Source organism: Ranitomeya variabilis, chromosome 1 (genome assembly GCF_051348905.1).
Source record: "Ranitomeya variabilis isolate aRanVar5 chromosome 1, aRanVar5.hap1, whole genome shotgun sequence".
Taxonomy (NCBI): domain Eukaryota; kingdom Metazoa; phylum Chordata; class Amphibia; order Anura; family Dendrobatidae; genus Ranitomeya; species Ranitomeya variabilis.
In genome coordinates, this window is record NC_135232.1 from 379491418 (window position 1) to 379510576 (window position 19159).

Here is a 19159-nt window from a genome sequence, read left to right on the forward strand (position 1 = left end):
ACAAGAATGCCATCTCCCGGGAGGGAAATTTCGAACATGACACAACTAGTAGCACAACTGAGGGGATCCCCGGTCATCACCTTGCGCAAAGCAATGTCCATACTAGGATCAATGACAGCCTGTATTCCAGCGGTCCAATGGGCCCAAAGTCATACCAGGGATCTTCAATGGGAGATACTAAAAGCAGAGTCTCGCTTATGCGGAGATTTAGAAAAGCACTTACAAATTTCCTCAAAAACAATACGTTCCCTAGCTTGGTGGGTGGATCTGGGCAACCTAGCAAGGGGTGTCCCTTGGATATGGCCAATATCTATAACACTGACCACAGATGCGAGCCCCTAGGGCTGGGGGGCTCATCTAGACAATCAGATTGCTCAAGGTCCTTGGTCGGAAGAGCAAAAACTCGTCTCCTAAAATATGAAAGAACTCCTGGCAGTGAAATGTGCTGTCAACCACTTTCTAGACTCCTTCCAATCCCATCACGTAAGAGTGCTCTCAGACAACAAGGTGGTGGTAGCATATTTGAATCACCAGGGGGACACCAGGTCTCGGGCATTGATGGAAGTAACGAGATCCATCCTGCTGTCAGCAGAGTCCAATCCAATTATCGGCCCTTCATATCAGGGGCACAGAAAATTGAGTCGCAGATTTTCTAAGCCAAACACAGCTGAGGCAAGGGGAGTGGGAATTGAAGCAGGGGGTTTCCACCCCGGGAATAGACTTGTTCGCAAACAGTCTAAACCGGAAAACTCGCGCCTTGTGAAGGTTCAAGCGACCCATGGGGAAGCCCAGTAACTCTAGATGCCTTTTCAATTCCCTGGGAATTTCATCTAGCCTATGCCTTTCCCCCAATAGCGTTAATTCCCTTAGTGTTGAGGAAGATTCGGGACTACAGAGCAAGGGTAATTATGATAGCCCCCTTTTGGCCGAAAAGAGCATGGTTTTCGTGGCTACGGATAATGTCCATAACAGACACTTGGGCTCTCCCAGACATTCCGAACCTTCTGTCTCAGGGGCCGATGAATCATCCGCAAATAAAAAACTTACATATGATGGCCTGGAATTTGAAAGGGAGCTTTTGATTAAGAAGGGATTCTCTTCAAAACTAGTTTTTACTCTTCTTTCAACTAGGAAACCTGTGACTACTAGGGCGTACGGGAAGGTTTGGAGGAGATTTTTGTCAGTCTCAGGTGCCATTTTATCCGGGGAGATTCCAATCAAAGAAGTGCTAGAGTTCCTTCAGAAAGGGTTGGACACACTTAAAGTTCAAGTAGTAGCATTAGGAGCCCTTTACAACTGCGACTTAGTGGGAAATCGCTGAGTAATGAGGTTTATTAAAGCCTCGAGTAGATCAAGACCCATTTACATTCTTTAATCATTACCGGCTAGACTTGACCTCTTCTTCAGACCTCACCTTTGGCAGAAGGGTTCTGGAGGCAGTGGTCCCCTCCCTAATGTACATTCTATGAAATTCTCTCCATGGTGCCGTCATGGGGGGAAAGAGAAAATCGTAGTTACTTATCGATAACATTATTTCTCTGATCCCATGACGGCACCCGTACATTCCCTCCCTTCACGTGTGGGTGTGCACACTAGGATTAATTATTAATATTTAGTCACGCGGTGCCTTTTATAAGCTTAAAATTAAAATATTTTTGTTTAGTTTAACCGTTTAAGTTACAGCTGAAGTTCTGTAAAGGCTCTGTAAACCAACTGATGTGGGAGAGAGGTACTGCCTTTTTCACCTGTAGGTTTCCTGTCCCTGAGGGCAGATCCCTCTCTCCGTGGTGCCATCATGGGATCAGAGAAATACCGTTATCGGTAAGTAACTATGATTTTAATTTAAATACCTGACCATTTTGTTATCTAGGACATAAGCTGCTGACAGAACTGTCCTGAATAGTTTTGTTTATTTTTGCCCTCTCCCCATTAAAACACATAAACACTCAACTGAGATGAAAATTTTGCAAAAGTGTTATACGTAGCTGTTCTCTCTGCATATAAAATATAACATTTATTCTAGAATATTTATATTTGTAAAGCTGTTTGTTTAGAGAGCTCCTGTCGTGACTACCCGATCGGTTTAAGTTTTATTAACCGATCGAACTCCGGTCTGAAAAGATTTCTAGTATGCCATAGGCATCCAATGTGATCATGCTTGGTGTGACATAACAGCCATAAAATTGCATATTCTATGGGAGTAATGGGAGGAGGTAGCGACTTTTCTTAATTTTACTAGTAGGACCCTAATATTAAGATGCAAATCCCTGCAGCTTGTAAATTCAATAAAATTAGCATGGACTACAAGGCACTATCCACATTTTATTAGAAAGTTTTCACGTAAATTAGAAGTAAGATCTAGTAAGGTTTGGCTCTAAGAACAGGATCTGCCGGTAAGAGGCGCTGCATGTTGTTGCACGCCGGATATTGTCCATCATATTCCGATGCATGATTTATGTTTTCCAGAAATTTTTTTGTGTTATTAAACTTTGAATGTGCTTGTAATTGATAGAAAATGTGTGACCTGTGATTATGCAGAGGTGTTCGTGGGTGATCATATCAGGTACTTTGTATGGGCTGCTGGTGCACACTTGGTAATTACTCCATTCTTATCACTGGGATCGCATTGTTGTATTATGCACGTCATGTTCCAGAACCTCCCAGGTGTTCAGTGAAGCTGAAATATCCCTTTAGGGCCTCATCATGTTTACAATGTGTGTAGTCATTGGGGTCACACAGTAAATAAACGGTGAACTATGAATGCCTTTATAATAGCAAAGATAGTCTGAATTTAGTGCTAATATGAACAGATTTAAAGGAGTATTCCCATCTCCAGGATCCCAAGATGTAGTAGGTATAATAATATTAGCAAATATCTCCAATTAGAAGTGTAGTATAGTTTTTCTGATTTGCTATGCCTCTTTCCTCATGGCAGGCATATTTGTTCAACAATATACAGCTCTGGCAATAATTAAGAGCCCAACACATTAAAACCCTGTCATGGGCAGCCCAATCTCCAGACCTGAACCCCATTGAAAACCTCTGGAATGTAATCAAGAGGAAGATGGATAGTCACAAGCCATCAAACAAAGAAGAACTTCTTAAATTTTTATACCAGGAGTGGCATAAGGTCAACCAAAAGCAGTATGAAAGACTGGCGGAAAGCATGCCAAGAGGCATGAAAACTGTGATTAAAAATCATGGTTATTCCCCAAAATATTGATTTCTGAACTCTTCCTGAGTTAAAACATTAGTATTGTTGTTTCTAAATCATTATGAACTTGTTTTCTTTGCATTATTTGAGGTCTGAACGCACTGGGTTGTTGTTGTTGTTTTTTTTGACCATCTCTCCTTTTCAGAAAAAAAATACAAAATTTATTTCTTGGAAATTCAGAGACATGTTGTCAGAAGTTTATAGAATGAAAGAACAATTTACATTTTACTCAAAAATATACCTATAAAGAGAAAAATCAGACAAACTGAACATTTTGCAGTGGTCTCTAAATTTTTGCCAGAGCTGTATATTTGGAAAGATTTTTTTTAAAACTATGTATTCAGAAATTACACATCACAGTACAGTACATGAATGAGACAATCCTATGCGAAGATGAAGATGCTAAAAGTACAAACAAATCCAACAATAACACAAGAAAAACGACTTCTTCTACTGTATGGCTGTCAGATTCCACTGACAATGGAAATGGGCTTAAGGTGACACAGAATGTCAGTCAGGGCTCATCCTCACCCCCCTATTATCCAAAATGCAGACGCTAGGCCGTCAGGGCTCATCCTCACACCCCTGTTATCCGAAATGCAGACCCCAGGCTGTCAGGGCTCATCCTCACACCCCTGTTATCCAAAATGCAGACGCTAGGTTGTCAGGGCTCATCCTCACACCCCTGTTATCCAAAATGCAGACACTAACTGTCGGGGCTAATCCTTACACCCCTGTTATTTGAAATGCCAATGCTTGGCAGTCGGGACTCATCCTCACACCCCTGTTATCCGAAATGCAGATGCTAGGCAGTCGGGGCTCATCCTCACACCCCTGTTATTCGAAATGCAGGTGCTTGACAGTTGAGGCTCATCCTCACACCTCTGTTATCGGAAATGCAGATGCTAGGCCATCAGGGCTTGTCCTCACACCCCTGTTAGTCGAAATGCAGACGCTAGGCAGTCGGGGCTCATCCTCACACCCCTGTTATCCGAAATGCAGACGTTAGGCAGTCAAGGCTCATCCTCACACCTGTTATCCTTGCTAACTACCTACCATGATACCTTTTTCTTTTTCATGAGCACACATGAGTTGGTGTCAGGTTCATGTTCATTTGGCAGTCCATTTAGCTGGGATTCTGTATACCTCTACAGACCCTCTGCATGGTCTTTCCTCACCGACGTTTCTTGCATACATACCATGCACCTTGTCTTTCATGCTCACGAGTTGTCAGTGTTTGTTTGATGTATGATTCTACCGGCCTTGTGCTTTTTTTAAACTGGGCAGCATAGGCTATACTTACTATATCTCCGAATATCTTGACTTTCCCAGGAGATTCTCTTTTGTCCTTGGCATCTTGCACTTTAAGAGGGTCAGTGGGATTGGTAATAGAGGTTGTGTTCTTCTTCCACACATCATAGATTATGCATCTCATGGTTGCCTTGTCTATTTCAGGTTCAGGGGTGTTTTCTTGTATGTGTTTTTATATTTTTTTTTTATCATATATGGTTTGTTTGTCTCTTGGTGTTTAATAAAGACATGCTTTTATACATAATTGGGTGTGCACATCACTCATGTTTTGGCCCTTTCTCTTGTTCCTGTATTGTTGTTTTCATACATAATGTAGCACCCTTGTATTCACTTTAGTTTATTATTTATTCCATATGTTTTAGTGCACCCTATGTATTATATACATGGGCAGTCTGGGACGACTGTAGCCCATATTTTAGTATGCATATCGTTGCAGCTCCGGGATATATAAATTATTTTTCTGAAAAGCAAGGAGATAGATTTACATCTGATGTCCATTCAGCAATGGTGGGTGTTCTATGAGACACCAATGCCTCACCACACGCTTCTGAGCAATGAACAAGGATTCAATTGAAAACAGACTGTCTGAGGTCACTTAGTACTGTTTTGGGTCAGTAAACAGAAGGTAAATCCCAGGGTCCTCTGTGACTGGCTATCCCATATTATCATGTAGGAATCTAACCTCCTGGGCCCTGAATGCCCCTAAGAGCTGAAACAGTTCATCAGCCCCTACACTTGGTGCAGACATCCGGATCTGCAAAGATTTTTAATTTCAGTCTTTAATTAAGATCTGATGTATGACTCCAATGTGTGTATTGGCACATAGACTTCCTATCGAGTACATCGCTCCATTCACACCCTCAGAGCTTCTGTCTGCTGAGCAACGCTCTGCATAGCTACTTTTTGAGTGATCGGTGGAGATCTCTGGACACTAACCCTGCCAATCTTCTACATACTATATGTCAGCTTGTACCCATCACCGAGGAAAAAAAAATGATAGGGACTCTAGGCATTCCCTTAATCTTTTTTTCAGATTTCAAGTTGGAATTAAATATCAAAAATGCCTCTTTAGAGAGGAAGAAGTCTTAAACTTTAGTGAAACCTATTGGAAGTAGCAATCCTTTCACATTGCATGGCTTGTAAGACTCCTTACACTTGCATGCATGCCAGGTATGTCACTCTCCACAAAGATAAATGTCACCCCTTAGATCCCATTCAGAAGCCTCTCATACCGCCTAATCAGGTCTCATGCTTTGCACTGATGGGGGGGCAACTCCCTGAAACACCTTGTTTGCAAATTGAGATTCTGCTTTGGCTTTTATCCTAAGTCATGTGGCAAAGCTTGTTGAAGGGTCAATATTAATTTTTAGGATTGTTACTTCCAATAGGTGGCACTAGATTTCAAGTTCTCTTCCTCCCCGAAGAGGCAATTTGCATATTTAATTTTTCCAGAGGAACATTGCATGGCCTATAAGTCTCCTTACACTAGCACTCTCCACAAGGGGAAACGTTACCCCTTAGATCCGAGTTGGCATTCGCAATTAAATAGAGCCATGCTGGTTGTCATCTTATCAATTTAAGTATCCAATTCAAGTTTTACGACATAAAATGGCAAAGAGTAGACTAAGAAATGATGATATATTATAAAGGTATAATTCCAATAGATATTACCTGGACACAAAAGCAAGGATGAGTCCTAGATATGAAGGGGTTAATACACATGGTTCATTTTCTAGGACTAAGGTTTTTTTTTTTTTAATATTTGCTTTACATATCTTTCCATGAAAGTACTAACAATATTCTCTTTTTTTATCTTTAATTTTTTTTCTATTAGGTTTTTATGTCGGAACCTGGAAAATTGACTCAGAAAGTCAAGGTCTGGCTGAATGAATACTGGAATGTGACAGACTCGATAGCGATTATTTTATTTGTGGTTGGTTTTGCCCTGCGCTGGGCTGATCCTCCTCTGCAAACAGCGGGGAGAATCATTTACTGCCTGGACATCATTTTTTGGTATACACGACTGCTGGATTTCTTTGCTGTGAACCAGCAAGCTGGTCCTTATATCACGATGATTGGCAAGATGGTAAGAGTGAAAAAAATTTAAAAAAAAAGTTTATTTTTCATTCCTTAAAATTTGATCTAGTTCTTAAAAGGGTTTTCCAGGTCTTATTTTTTTGCTATGGGGTTAAGAAGTTACTTGCAGGACAACTACATGCCTGTTGTGCCTGGCAATTATCTCTGACAGGTCAGAGGAGACACTGGCCGCTCCTGCCGACGATTCTATGACTTCACTTTGATAGAGCAGCTTCTTATCTTCTGCTTTGCTCTGTTGACCAGACATCTGTGCCAATGTCATACTGATTGACAACTAGCACACTACTGTTTAACTGTGGGGGGAGAGCACCTGTCATTCAGCCAGACTTTAGCAGTGACGCCCTGTTGACAGGGCAGAGCGGAAGTGGAAGAGCTGCTCTCTTGACATGAAGTCAAAGAAAGCAGCAGAAGTGCCTGTAAGAGCAGTCTGTGATTGCTCTGAGGCATCAGAATTTGGCATCGGGGAGAACAGGCAGGTAGTTGGCAATTATTTGGCCTAAGTGCAAAAAATAAGCAACCCCTTCAATTCACTCCATTGCTGCCTGTCAAAATACGCTGCGGTGAGCCACTGACTATGAACTCTTTTTTTTTCCTACCATCCTTAGTGGTGCAAGAAAAGTCATAGCTGGACTAGAACTAGAAATGATGGGATAATGAAAAATATTTTTATTTTGTTGTTATATCACTGTATGGACTGTATGGTTAACTGTTCTGCTGAAATAGTAATAGAATATGGCCACTATGTAAATGTACAGTGCTTTGATCTGTCAGTAGCATTAACCCCCCTCCACCACATTTATGGGCATGCAGGTCTTAGAAAATACAAAGGAGCCGATTGCTTTCGCTTTCAGTCTGTTGCTGCATTCCTGAGAAATCGGCATTTCATTCATATGGAAAGCTGGCATTAAGGGCTCTGGGTGTCACAGAGCACTTCCTGAGCCTCTGCTTCTTGAGGGTTTTTTCCCTGCCCAGCACCATCCTCTTTAGCTTGATATATGCGTTTTAACAAATTTTCTATTTAGCAATTTAGATATCTACCAATTAATCTATCTTACCATCCTGCTAAACTGTATTTTGCTTTTTTTTCCCCCAGACATCAAACATGTTTGGCATTGTAATTATAATGGCTATTGTTCTGCTGGCCTTTGGTGTGGCTCGGAAAGCGATTCTTTCTCCATCAGAGCCACCTTCCTGGACACTGGCTCGTGATATTGTATTTCAGCCATACTGGATGATGTTTGGTGAAGTCTATGCTGGTGAAATAGATGGTGAGGCAAAATGCTGGTAACATTGCTTAATAGTTGGTGCACAGAGATTATAGCTTCATTCTATCCTTCATGTATATATTTTGCACATTTTTGTTGACTTTCTGTTTAATGTCTCCTTTCAGCATGTGAAGAAGATCCAGATTGCCCCCCTGGTTCATTCATCACCCCATTTCTGCAAGCTGTCTACCTTTTTATTCAGTACATCATCATGGTCAACCTGCTAATTGCTTTTTTTAAGTAGGTACCACTGGGTATGTGAAAGTATTGTGCAAGATGGCAAATGTATATAAGTAAGAGGCTCCACTAGGGGTGGACACAGGCAGCTGAGTGCCCTTGTGCAAGAGCAGTATATGGACCCTTTGCTTTTTAATACATCATAGAGTGCCCCATATAATATGTCCCTATATAAATAATTATGAAATTCATTTATATGCAACCTAACAGATAGTAGGGAGCTGTTGCTTTAAGGGTTGTAGTGATCTGCCTTGCCTATTGGGCCTCAGTGCAGCTTTATAGTTTGTGCTCCTCTACCATGACATTGTCATTGCCAGGGGCAAAGACCTACAGAGCAAGCTTCAATCTGCAGCGAAAGTGCTTTGCATTTTGTCCAAGTAGTTCTACTTTGGTCTCATCTGACCAATAGCACCTTCTTCCGCATGCCATGTAGTCGGAATTTTTTGGCTAAATGCAAAGTATGTGTTGTGGCAGAAAACTAACAATGCACATCATCCTGAAAATACAATTCCCACCATCAAACTTGGTGGCATCATCATGCTGCAGGGATGCTTTTCTTCAGCAGGGACAGGGGACCTGGTTAGAGTTGATGGGGAATATGGTTCAAGCTAAATACATGGCAATCCTGGAGGAAAACCTGTTAGACTGCAAAAGTACTTACGACTGGGGCACAGGTTCACCTTCCAGCAGGACAATCGCCCTAAACATACTGCCAGAGCTACAATGGAATATAAATTCAAAGCATGTTCTTGAATTATGTGTTTGAATGGTCATTCATAGTCCAGACATAAATCCCATTGAGAATCTGTGGCAAGACTTGAAAATTGATGTTCACAGATGCCTCCATCCAATGTCACTGAGCTAGAGCTAATTTGCAAAGAAGAATGGGCAAATCTGGTAGAGACATATCCAAAAGACTTGCAGAAGTAATTGCAGGGAAAAATGATCCTATAAAGTATTGACTCAGGGGGTCTGAATACAAATGCACGTCACAATTTTCAGAATTGTTTTTAAATACCGTATTTAGAAAATTATGTATAATTTCCTTACACTTCACTAATACTTGCTACTTTATGGTGGTATATCACATAAAATCCAAATAAAAAAACATTTAGGTTTGAGGGTGCAGCGTGAAAAAATGTGGAAAAATACACAGGGTATAAATACTTTTTTCAAGGCACTGTAATTCTTTGGAAGGCAGTGAAGGGATTAGAAAAAGAGATGCAGATGAGTGGCAAAGAAAGAGGTGGATTAATTGGGCATCAGAATTAAGGATGAACTGGAGGAGTGTGAGTGTTAGTTTGGAGGCCACAGAGAAGGATATTGCAGTAGTTGAGGCAGGAGATGATGAGGGCACCTGTTAACATTACAGTTAATTCACGATAGAATTAATTTTTGCATTAGAAGTGGTAAGTAGTGATGAGCGAGTGTACTCGTTGCTCGGGTTTTCCTGAGCACGCTCGGGTGGTCTCTGAGTATTTATGACTGCTCGGAGATTTAGTTTTCATTGCCTCAGCAGCATGATTTACAGCTATTAGCCAGCTTGATTACATGTGGGGATTACCTAGCAACCAGGCAACCGTCACATGTACTCAGCCTGGCTAACAGATGTAAATCATTCAGCTGCCGTGATGAAAACTAAATCTCCGAACACTAACAAATACTCGGAGGTCACCCGAGCGTGCTCGGGGAAAACCTGAACAACGAGTACACTCGCTCATCACTAGTGGTAAGGCCTTGGATGTGTTTTTAGAAGGACACAGAAGAGTCAAGGGTTACACTGAGGCAGCGGACATGTGAGAGAGGTGAAAGCGTGATATCGTTTATTGAGAGATACAGGAAAGATGATGGGTTGGGTTTTGTTCATATTGAGGTTTAGAAAAGGTGATGAGGAGGAGGATATGACTGATAGACACTCTGGGATTCTGGACGGCAACATCTGGGCCAGGGAGATAGATTTGAGTGTTATCAGCATATAAGTGGGACTTTAACCCCTTCACCAGCTTGGATTTTTCCATTTTTGCGTCTCCATTTTTCCTCCCCTTCTTCCCAGAGCCATATCTTTATTTTTCCGTCAATATGGCCATGTGAGGGCTTGTTGTACTTTTGAACAACATCATTGGTTTTAACATATGTACTGGAAAACGGGAAAAAAATCAAAGTGCGGTGAAATTATAAAAAAAAGTACAATTCCACAATAGTTGTTTTTTTTTTACCATGTTCACAAAATGCTAACTCTGACCTGCTATTATGGTTCTCCAGGTCATTACGAGTTCATAGATACAAAACATGTCCAACATCATACAGGGACAGGGAAAGGGATTAGTGGTGCCTCACCGGAATCCAAATGAACACAGGTGCCAGGAACAAGAGGCTGGATACCACTCAATAGCAACAGCAAAAAGGAAAGGAAAAAGTTCCAGCACCAGGCGTCTCTTCATAAAATCTTCAGCGCCTGACGCGTTTCGAACAAAGTTCTTAGTCATAGGCATATGAACAATACATAAAAACATCCTTATACACCCATTCCATTAAGTAAAACCATGTACACCTGTTACTTGACATGATTGGTTTACATTCATTACAAAATCAAATCAAAATCAAATGTGAGACAGCCTACCAGAAATCACGACGCCTACTCAGATTATCGCCTCCTTATCCACACAAAATAAGTTTGTGAGGGATATCTCTCACAAATTTTTTTTGTAATGAATGTAAACCAATCATGTCAAGTAACAGGTGTACATGGTTTTACTTAATGGAATGGGTGTATAAGGATACCAAACATGTATAGGTTCTTTTTTTATTTAAGTGGTGAAAAAAAATCTGAAGTTTCTCCAAAAATAAAGGTCGCCATTTTCCAAGACCCATAGCGTCTCCAGTTTTCTTGGGGCTTGGTGATGGCTTATTTTTGTGTCCCGAGCTGATGTTTTTATTAATGCCATATTGGTGTAGATGCAATATTTTAATTTCCACTTATTGTATTTTAATGCGATGTTGTGGCTGCCAAAAAACGTAATTCTGGCGTTTTGATTTTTTTGTTACGCAGTTCACCGATCGGATTCATTATTTTTATAGATTGGGTGTTTCTGAATGCAGCGATTCCAAATGTGTATTTTTTTACTGTTTTATCTTGAATGGGGCGAATTTTTTTAAAATATATATTTTTTCATTTTAAACTGACTTCAATAGTCTCCATGGGAGACTCGAAGCTGCGATCTTCCGATCGTTTGTGCTGAAGCCCTGCTCTGTGTAGCAGAAATGCTCACTTGTTATGAGCGTTGACCGCTAGGCGCCGCTCATAGCTATCTGGCAATGACAACCATAGAAGTCTCCTGCAGACCCCAGGTTTTCATGCCAACCCATCGGAGACCCGCGGTCATGTGACACGGGCACCGATGGGCGGGATTAGTGATGCGCTTACAGCACGAGCATGTTAAATGCTACTGTTAGAGATTGACAGCGGCATGTAACATGTTGACGATCCACCCGCGGCTTATAGGGGCGCATGCCAGCTAATGAAATCAGCTGACATGTGCCGTAAAAGTTTCAGGCTCATCGCCAGAGAGCGTAGCAAACAGGAGGAGGTGTAGGTACGTCTAGGATTGGAAAGGGGAAAGTCATCACAGGGCAAAGGTATAAATGAAAAAGAATCGGGGTCCCAGGACAGAGCCTTGAGGGACACCGAGAGAGTAAGTGTGGGATGAGGAGGTAGTATAGGAATGGGAGACTCTCTAAATGAGAATATCTGGGAAAGGGCAAGATCTTTAATGCCAAGGGACGAGAGGTTTTGTAGTAGGAGGGAGTGATTGACTGTGTTGAAGGCAGAGGACCCTTTTATGTCAGATAATCTCTGGAGTCAGATTCTCATGAAGGTCTATGTACGGTCCATAGCCCTGAACAGCTCATTTACAAATAAGGAAAACATGGATTTCTGTGGAACAAGGCATTGGATCACAGATATCAAGGTATTATTGTATTCAGCTTCCTATGACGTCTTAGGAAGGTTGATCCTACTGACAGATGCCCATTAATAAGCGTTCTGATGCAATATTAGTATAGTAGAGGTTTGCTTGTAATGCTACATTCATATTGGTCCATCAGACCTTGACCAGGTCACACTCCGTACACAATATAAATACACAAAAACCCAGGTCAAGTCTGGGAAAAGGGAGTGTCTGTATCCATACGTAGAATAGACATAAACTCCATTTAATTACAACACAGGATAATTAGAGAAATATAAAAAATGAGTTAAAATATGCCTCATGTCAACATTGAGACACAGCAGAAATAAGCATATTGGACATAAAATCCTTTCCAGATATTAAGTAATTATTATTATTATTTATTGTTATAGCGCCATTTATTCCATGGCGCTTTACAAGTGAGGAGGGGTATACATAATAAAAACAAGTACAATAATCTTGAACAATACAAGTCATAACTGGTACAGTAGGAGAGAGGACCCTGCCCGCGAAGGCTCACAATCTACAAGGGATGGGTGAGAATACAGTAGGTGAGTAATCAGATGATAATAAGTAATCAGATGATAATGGTAAAACAATGCATATCAGACTATCCTTTATCCTGTGGAAAGAAAAACAAAAAATCTGGTTGTTAGCAGAAGGTGAATGTAAGCAGAACAGAAAATGCACAGTGCTGTAAGTCTGTCTAATAATACACCTTTTTGTAGCAGAAATCAGAAATGTGTCAAACCACAGGATCATGCGTAGTATTGTCTGTCATTGTACATGGTGTGGTAGAGCGGCTCACTCGGCTGTCTAACTGGAACACTGTCTCTTTAAGAAAACGCTTGTTTTTTTTGTAGCAGCATAAACCAAGCTGGGGAAGTAAACATGGCTCTCTGGGCAAAACATCAAAACAAAGAAACAAAAAAAACACAGTCCTTTACCTAGCTGGGATCAGCCCACTCACCGGCAGCAATGTCCACGGTTCAGATTGAGCACACAACTTCCTGGAGTGTTCTCTCTCCAGGCAACCAATGAACACTGGAAGCTATGGAAGTCAGCCATTTATGCTCAGACCATGTGATTCCTCCATCATGTGACTAATCACATGGTCTCGACATCACACAGGTCCTGTCAATACACTGCAGGTGGAGATACAGTGGACCCCCTCCAACCTGCTCTATGGAGGTCCACTAAAACCAGCCCATAACTCTCATTAAATCATCTCAACACGTAGTGTGCTGGAAGAAACTACTTTGGTTTCGCATCACTGACGCCATCATGTGCAGTAACACGTGTCTCCCCTCCATCACTTCACCGGTGACTCTGTCACATATTCCCCCCCTCTGCCCAAAGCCAGGGTTTTTGGCACCTTCACTGGCTAAGCAGGAGACTCCGGACAGGATACTCCCTGACCTGTGCTCCACATGGAAAGTGAGCGCCTTAAACCACCTAGTAACCCCGAGCATTCTTCCCCTTCTTTTCCCTCATTCATCTTAGGGGTTCACGATCAAATATTAGCCTGAACCTTTTGCCTAAGAGGTAATATCTTAGGGTGTCGATTGCCCACTTGACGGCCAAGCACTCTTTCTCCACAATGGCATAGTTCTTCTCACAGGAGGAGAGTTTCCTACATTGGTATAGGATTGGGAGTTTGGCGCCATCTATTACCTGGGACAGCACAGCTCCTACACTGACTTTGGAGGCATCAGTCTGGAGCACAAACTCCTTTGTGAAGTCTGGTGTGACCAAGACTGGCTGTCTGCACAGGACGAGCTTCTTCAGAGGACCATTTGACCATCATTGACTTTGTGCCCTTGAGAAGATCAGTCAGGGGGAAGCTATCATGGTAAAGTTCGGGATAATCGTCGATAATATCTCACAATCCTGAGGAACGCCCTGACCTGCTTTTTGGGGATCAGCTGTGGCCACTTCTGGATTGCCTCCACTTTCTTTACTTGCGGCTTTATCTTGCCTCTTCCAATGATATAGCCTAAGTACTTTGCCTCCTCTTTCCCTAGGGCTCACTTCATTTGGTTTATGGTAAACCCCGCTTTCCTTACTGCATCGAGTACCACCTGGTCCTTCTGCAGATGACTTTCCCAATCCGGGCTGAAGATCACGATGTCGTCCAAGTAAGCGGCGGTGTACTTCTTGTGTGGGATTTATCTCGTCCATAGCCCTCTGTAAGGTAGTTGTGGCTCCTTATAGTCCGAACGGCATCTGGGTATACTGAAAGCACCTGTCAGGTGTAGAGAAGGCCGTCTTCTCCTTGGCACTTGGAGACAGGAGAATTTGCCAGTACCCCTTTGTTAGGTCCAGGGTGGTAATGTAACTGGCTGACCCAAGCCTCTCAATAAGCTCATCGACCCGGGGCATCGAGTACGCGTTGAAATTTGGACACCTCATTGAGCTTCCTGTAATTGTTACAGAAGCGCCACTCTCCATTTGGCTTCAGCACCAGGAAAATAGGGCTCGACCAGCCGCTCTTTGACTTCTTGATGACAACCAGGCTCAACATTCTTTTCACCTCCTGGGAGATCACCTCATGGCAAGCTTCAGGAATCCGATACGGCCTTTGGTTCACAATCACATGTGGTTCAGTCAGGATCTGGTGCTCTACCACCTGCGCACATCCTGGTAACTCCGAAAACAGGTCTCTGCTCCGCTGAGGCAGCTCATGGCACTGTTGCTTCTGGGCCTGCGACAATGTCTCTGCCACTGTGACATCCTCGACCTTGACCCCTAGGCACATTGCTTCTACTGGATCCTTGTCCCACCACGATTTCAGCAGATTGATGTGGTACACTTGGTATGGCTCCCCTCTTCCTGGTTGGTGGACCTTATAGTTGACATCACTCAACTTCTCGACCACCTCGTATGGCCCTTGCCACTTGGCCAGGAATTTGCTTTCCACTGTGGGTATCAACACGTGCACCCGGTCCTCAGGGGTAACTGTCTCAGCCTTGCAGCCTGGTTGTAGACCCTCGCCTGGGCTTCTTGTCCTTGCAAGAAACTCTCCTTCACAATCGGCATCACCCTTGCGATTTGATCCTGCATTTGGGCCACATGCTCTATAACGCTCCGGTGGGTGTAACTTCTGCTTCCCAAGTCTCCTTGGCAACACCTAGAAGTCCCCGTGAGTGCCATCCATATAACAGCTCAAGCAGTGATAACTGTTATGACCCCAATGGCAGGGGGTCTCAGAGACAATAGCGAAGTCTGCAAACATAAAACCCAGCTCATAGGGCAGTGGTAACTGGGCTGACCATATACCTGAACCTAGCACTCAAATAACAGCAGCCGGGGAACGTACCTACGTTGATTCTAGACGTCTCGCGCCAGCCGGAGAGCTCACTAACCCTAGCAGGGAAAAGAAAGACCTTTCTTGCCTCCAGAGGAAATACCCCAAAAAGTTGGATACAAGCCCCCAACAAATAATAACGGTGAGGTAAGAAGAAAAGACAAACGCAAGAAATGAACTAGGTTTTAGCAAAGAGAGGCCCGCTAACTAATAGCAGAATATAGGAAGATGACTTATATGGTCAGCGAAAACCCTCACAAAAAACTCCACGCGGAATATTCAAGAACCCCCGAACCGTCTAACGGTACGGGGGGAGAACATCCGCACCCTAGAGCTTCCAGCAATATCAGGAATCACATTTAGTACAAGCTGGACAAAAATAAGAGCACAGAAAATAACCAAAAACAAGAAAGCAGGACTTAGCTTAATTTTGCATAGAACCAGGACCAGCAGATAGGAGCAAACAGAAGGATCTGATTACAACGATGCCAGGCACCAGACTGAAAATCCAGGAAGTTCAAATAGCGACACCCCTGGACTAACGAGGCCAGGTGGGTACCAAGCAAGGGAAGGAATATCAAAGTGTAATATCACTAGTGACCACAAGAGGGAGCCAAAAGGTCAATTCACAACAGATAACCCCATAGAGGCCTGTGGAACTTCCCTGATGGAGAACAGTAGGTATGGTAGGAGACCATCCCAATCTCAGCCATCCTTCTCCACGACCTTCTTCAGCATGAATTTCAAGGTCTTATTGAAATTGTCCACCAGGCCATCTGTCTGCGGATGGCACACCGACGTCCTAAGTTGGGTAATCTGGAGTGCCTTGCACAACCTTGGACATAAACTGTGTCCTCTGGTCAATCAGGATCTCCGCAGGCTCAATCGAGAGAAAATATGGACTAGCTCTCATGCAATACTGCGGCCGGAGGAGTTTTGGGGTACCGCATAGCATAGTCCATTACTATCAGGATGTATTGATGACCCCTGGCAAACTTAAATAAGGGCCCAACCAGGTCCATAGCAATCCGGTCAAATGGGACCTCGATTATGGGTAACGGAATTAGGGGACTGCGGAAGTGGGATATGGGGGCAGTTAGCTGACAGGTAGGGCAGGATCGACAGAAATTAACAATATCCCAGTGACACCCAGGCCAGTAAAACCTCGGAAGAACTCGTTCTTGGGTCTTATCTACACCTAGGCTCCCCCCAAGACATGAGCATGGGCCAGATCTAGTACCCTATCTCTATAGGGCCCCGGGACAAACAGCTGTTCTAATGCTAACCCTCTGTTTACTGACCCTATATAGCATCTCCCCATTGACCGCAAAGTACAGGAACCTGATGTTGGCCCCCTCCTCTTGGGCAACCCCATTTATCACAGTCACATTTTCCGTATATTTTTCAAGGTCAAGTCCTGCATTTAGCCAGTCCTAAAATTTCCCTCAGAAACCCCCAGTTCAGGAACTTAAGTCTCACTGATCACCATCTCGTCCTCACCACCAGCCAGGATACACAAAGGGAACTCATCCATCTCCGACTGTGATGGAGTTTCAACAGGGTTGAGCTGGCTCCTGTCTGTGTCCTTTGATAACTCCGCCTTCAGCCACAAGTCCCAAAAATCGATTATCACAGGCTGCAGCAAACCTTCGACCACCCCATCTCACTCTGGCGACTCAATAGTCTTTGGCGTCCCCATGGATTTAATGTACACCCACATGTTTCCCCAGAATCAACTAATAGGGAAGTGTGGCCCTTATCAGGGTCACCAAACTCCTTGAGTCTAAGAGTCCTGTCACCAGTACCCCATTTATTGACACGGGACAAGCCTGTGCCCCTTCACAGGGCTGATAGTCCACACTGCAGGTGGGGTAGGAATAGTAAGAGCAGTGCCTCCATAGGCTACAGTCCATCTCTTCAGAGGACAAGGGACAATGGGCGGTTGTATGTTCAGGACCATGACATCTCTAGCAAAGCAAGTCTTTACCCATGGCCTTTAACAACCCCTCAGTGACTCCTTGGGATCTAGGGCTCCCCCTAGTGGTAGCTTTACTACCCCTCTTTTGGGGCTCAGGTTCTCGCTGGGTACCCCAGTATGAGGATGCACCACACCCTGGCTTTCTTAGGGACCTCTCGACTACCTGGAACCGATCCACTAGGCCCACCAGTTTGTCTGAATTTCGGGGATCTCCCTGAGCAACCCAGGTCTGCACCGGCCTAGGAAGGGAGTGCACAAACCTGTCCATGACAACGCACTCTTCCATCTGGGTTGGAGTGGAAAATTCTGGCTGCAGCCATTTTTGCACCAGATGTAGTAGGTAAAACATTTGGGAACAAGGCGGTTTGATCCCACAATAGGCCCAGTGGTGAACCCTTTGTACTCTGACTGATATAGTCACTCCTGCGCATGCCAAAATTTCAGTTTTTACTTGGCATACTCCTGCGCATCCTGCAGTGCCAAATCATAATATGCCTTCTGGGGCTCACCAGTCAAATAGGGGACCAGCACATTCATCCACCCGCTCTAACACTGTCAAAAAGACCACATCATCACCCGGGGTCATTGTTTGCATGGCTCATCTTACTATCTTCTGGATGTACGTGTCGTCACCTGGACTTGGGGGAGGGGATGTTGGTCTTCCACGAACCGCCTCTACCAGTAAGTCAACCTGTTGCTAGTGTTGCTGCTGCTGCATTTGTTGTATAAGCAACTTTCTGATTCCTTGTTGCACCATCTGTTGCTGCTGTAATTGCTCCTGATGTTGTAGCTGCTGTGCTTGTAGCAGATGTTTGAGCAGGTCCTTCATCTTGCCTCACATCTACATTGGCTTATGGCCACCACACGTGTTCGCTGGGAAACTACCTGCACTTCTAGGACCACCTGTGGTAGAGCGGCTCACTTGGCTGGACACAGAGGTATAACTTTATTGTCGCAATATAAACCAAGCTGGCAAAGTAAACACGGCCCTCTGGGCAAAACAAAGAAACAAAAAAACACAGTCCTTTTCCTAGCGGGGATCATCCCGCTCACAGGCAGCAATGTCCACGATTCAGATTGAGCACACAACTTCCTGGAGTGTTCTCTCTCCAGGCAACCACTGAACTCTGGAAGCTCTGGAAGTCTGCCATTTAAGTCCAGACCATATGACTCCTCCATCATGTGATTGATCATGTTACGCCATCGCCGCCGCCTTCCCAGGTGCCCTTTCATGCTTACCGCTCCACGGCGTCCCGGCGCGGTCCCGCTCCTTCTTCGGCGTCTTCTCTTCTGCTCGCGCAGCCAGCCTCTGCTTCTGGTCGGGTGCACGAGTGCACTGGGTTTCACGGCGCACGCGCACCCTCATCTCTTTGATTCATGCTGCTCCTTCCACTCTGCTCTATTCCCCTGTAGGACTCTGACCCGGAAGGTATGCTGTCGCTCTGCTTATCAGTCCGCCTCTTCCGCCTGGCGGTGCCTGATTATCATTTGTATATTGCTAGTGTCTCTGGCCCTTTCGTCTCCCAGCGTACTCTCCTATCTTCCCTCTGTTCTACCTTGTGGATTGTCTTGTGCATGACCCTTGTTCCTCTTCTGGTTTTTCTTTTAGTCCTGGTCATCCATTACCTCCATCCCTCTTAGTATACCTGAGTTCTTGCCATTCCAGTCTGCTGTCTTACCCTCGTCCGTGTTCCAGCGTCCTCGCCTAGCATTCTGGTTTGTCTCTCCACTTTACCATTCTTCCTTTCTTGGGTACCAGCTGCCGTAGCAGTAGTCTCCCCT

The 19159-nt window shown here is 44.0% G+C and overlaps 1 protein-coding gene across 2 annotated transcripts in view; it reads left to right on the forward strand.

The window, feature by feature from the left end:
* The window catches only part of TRPM6 (transient receptor potential cation channel subfamily M member 6), a 292688-nt gene that overhangs the window by 148266 nt on the left and 125263 nt on the right, over positions 1–19159 (forward strand). For both annotated transcript variants that reach the window (XM_077249032.1, XM_077249033.1), the window contains exons 21-23: positions 6360–6611; positions 7716–7890; positions 8013–8127. In XM_077249032.1, coding sequence (XP_077105147.1) covers positions 6360–6611; positions 7716–7890; positions 8013–8127 — 542 coding nt within the window. The remainder of the gene's footprint in view (positions 1–6359; positions 6612–7715; positions 7891–8012; positions 8128–19159) is intronic.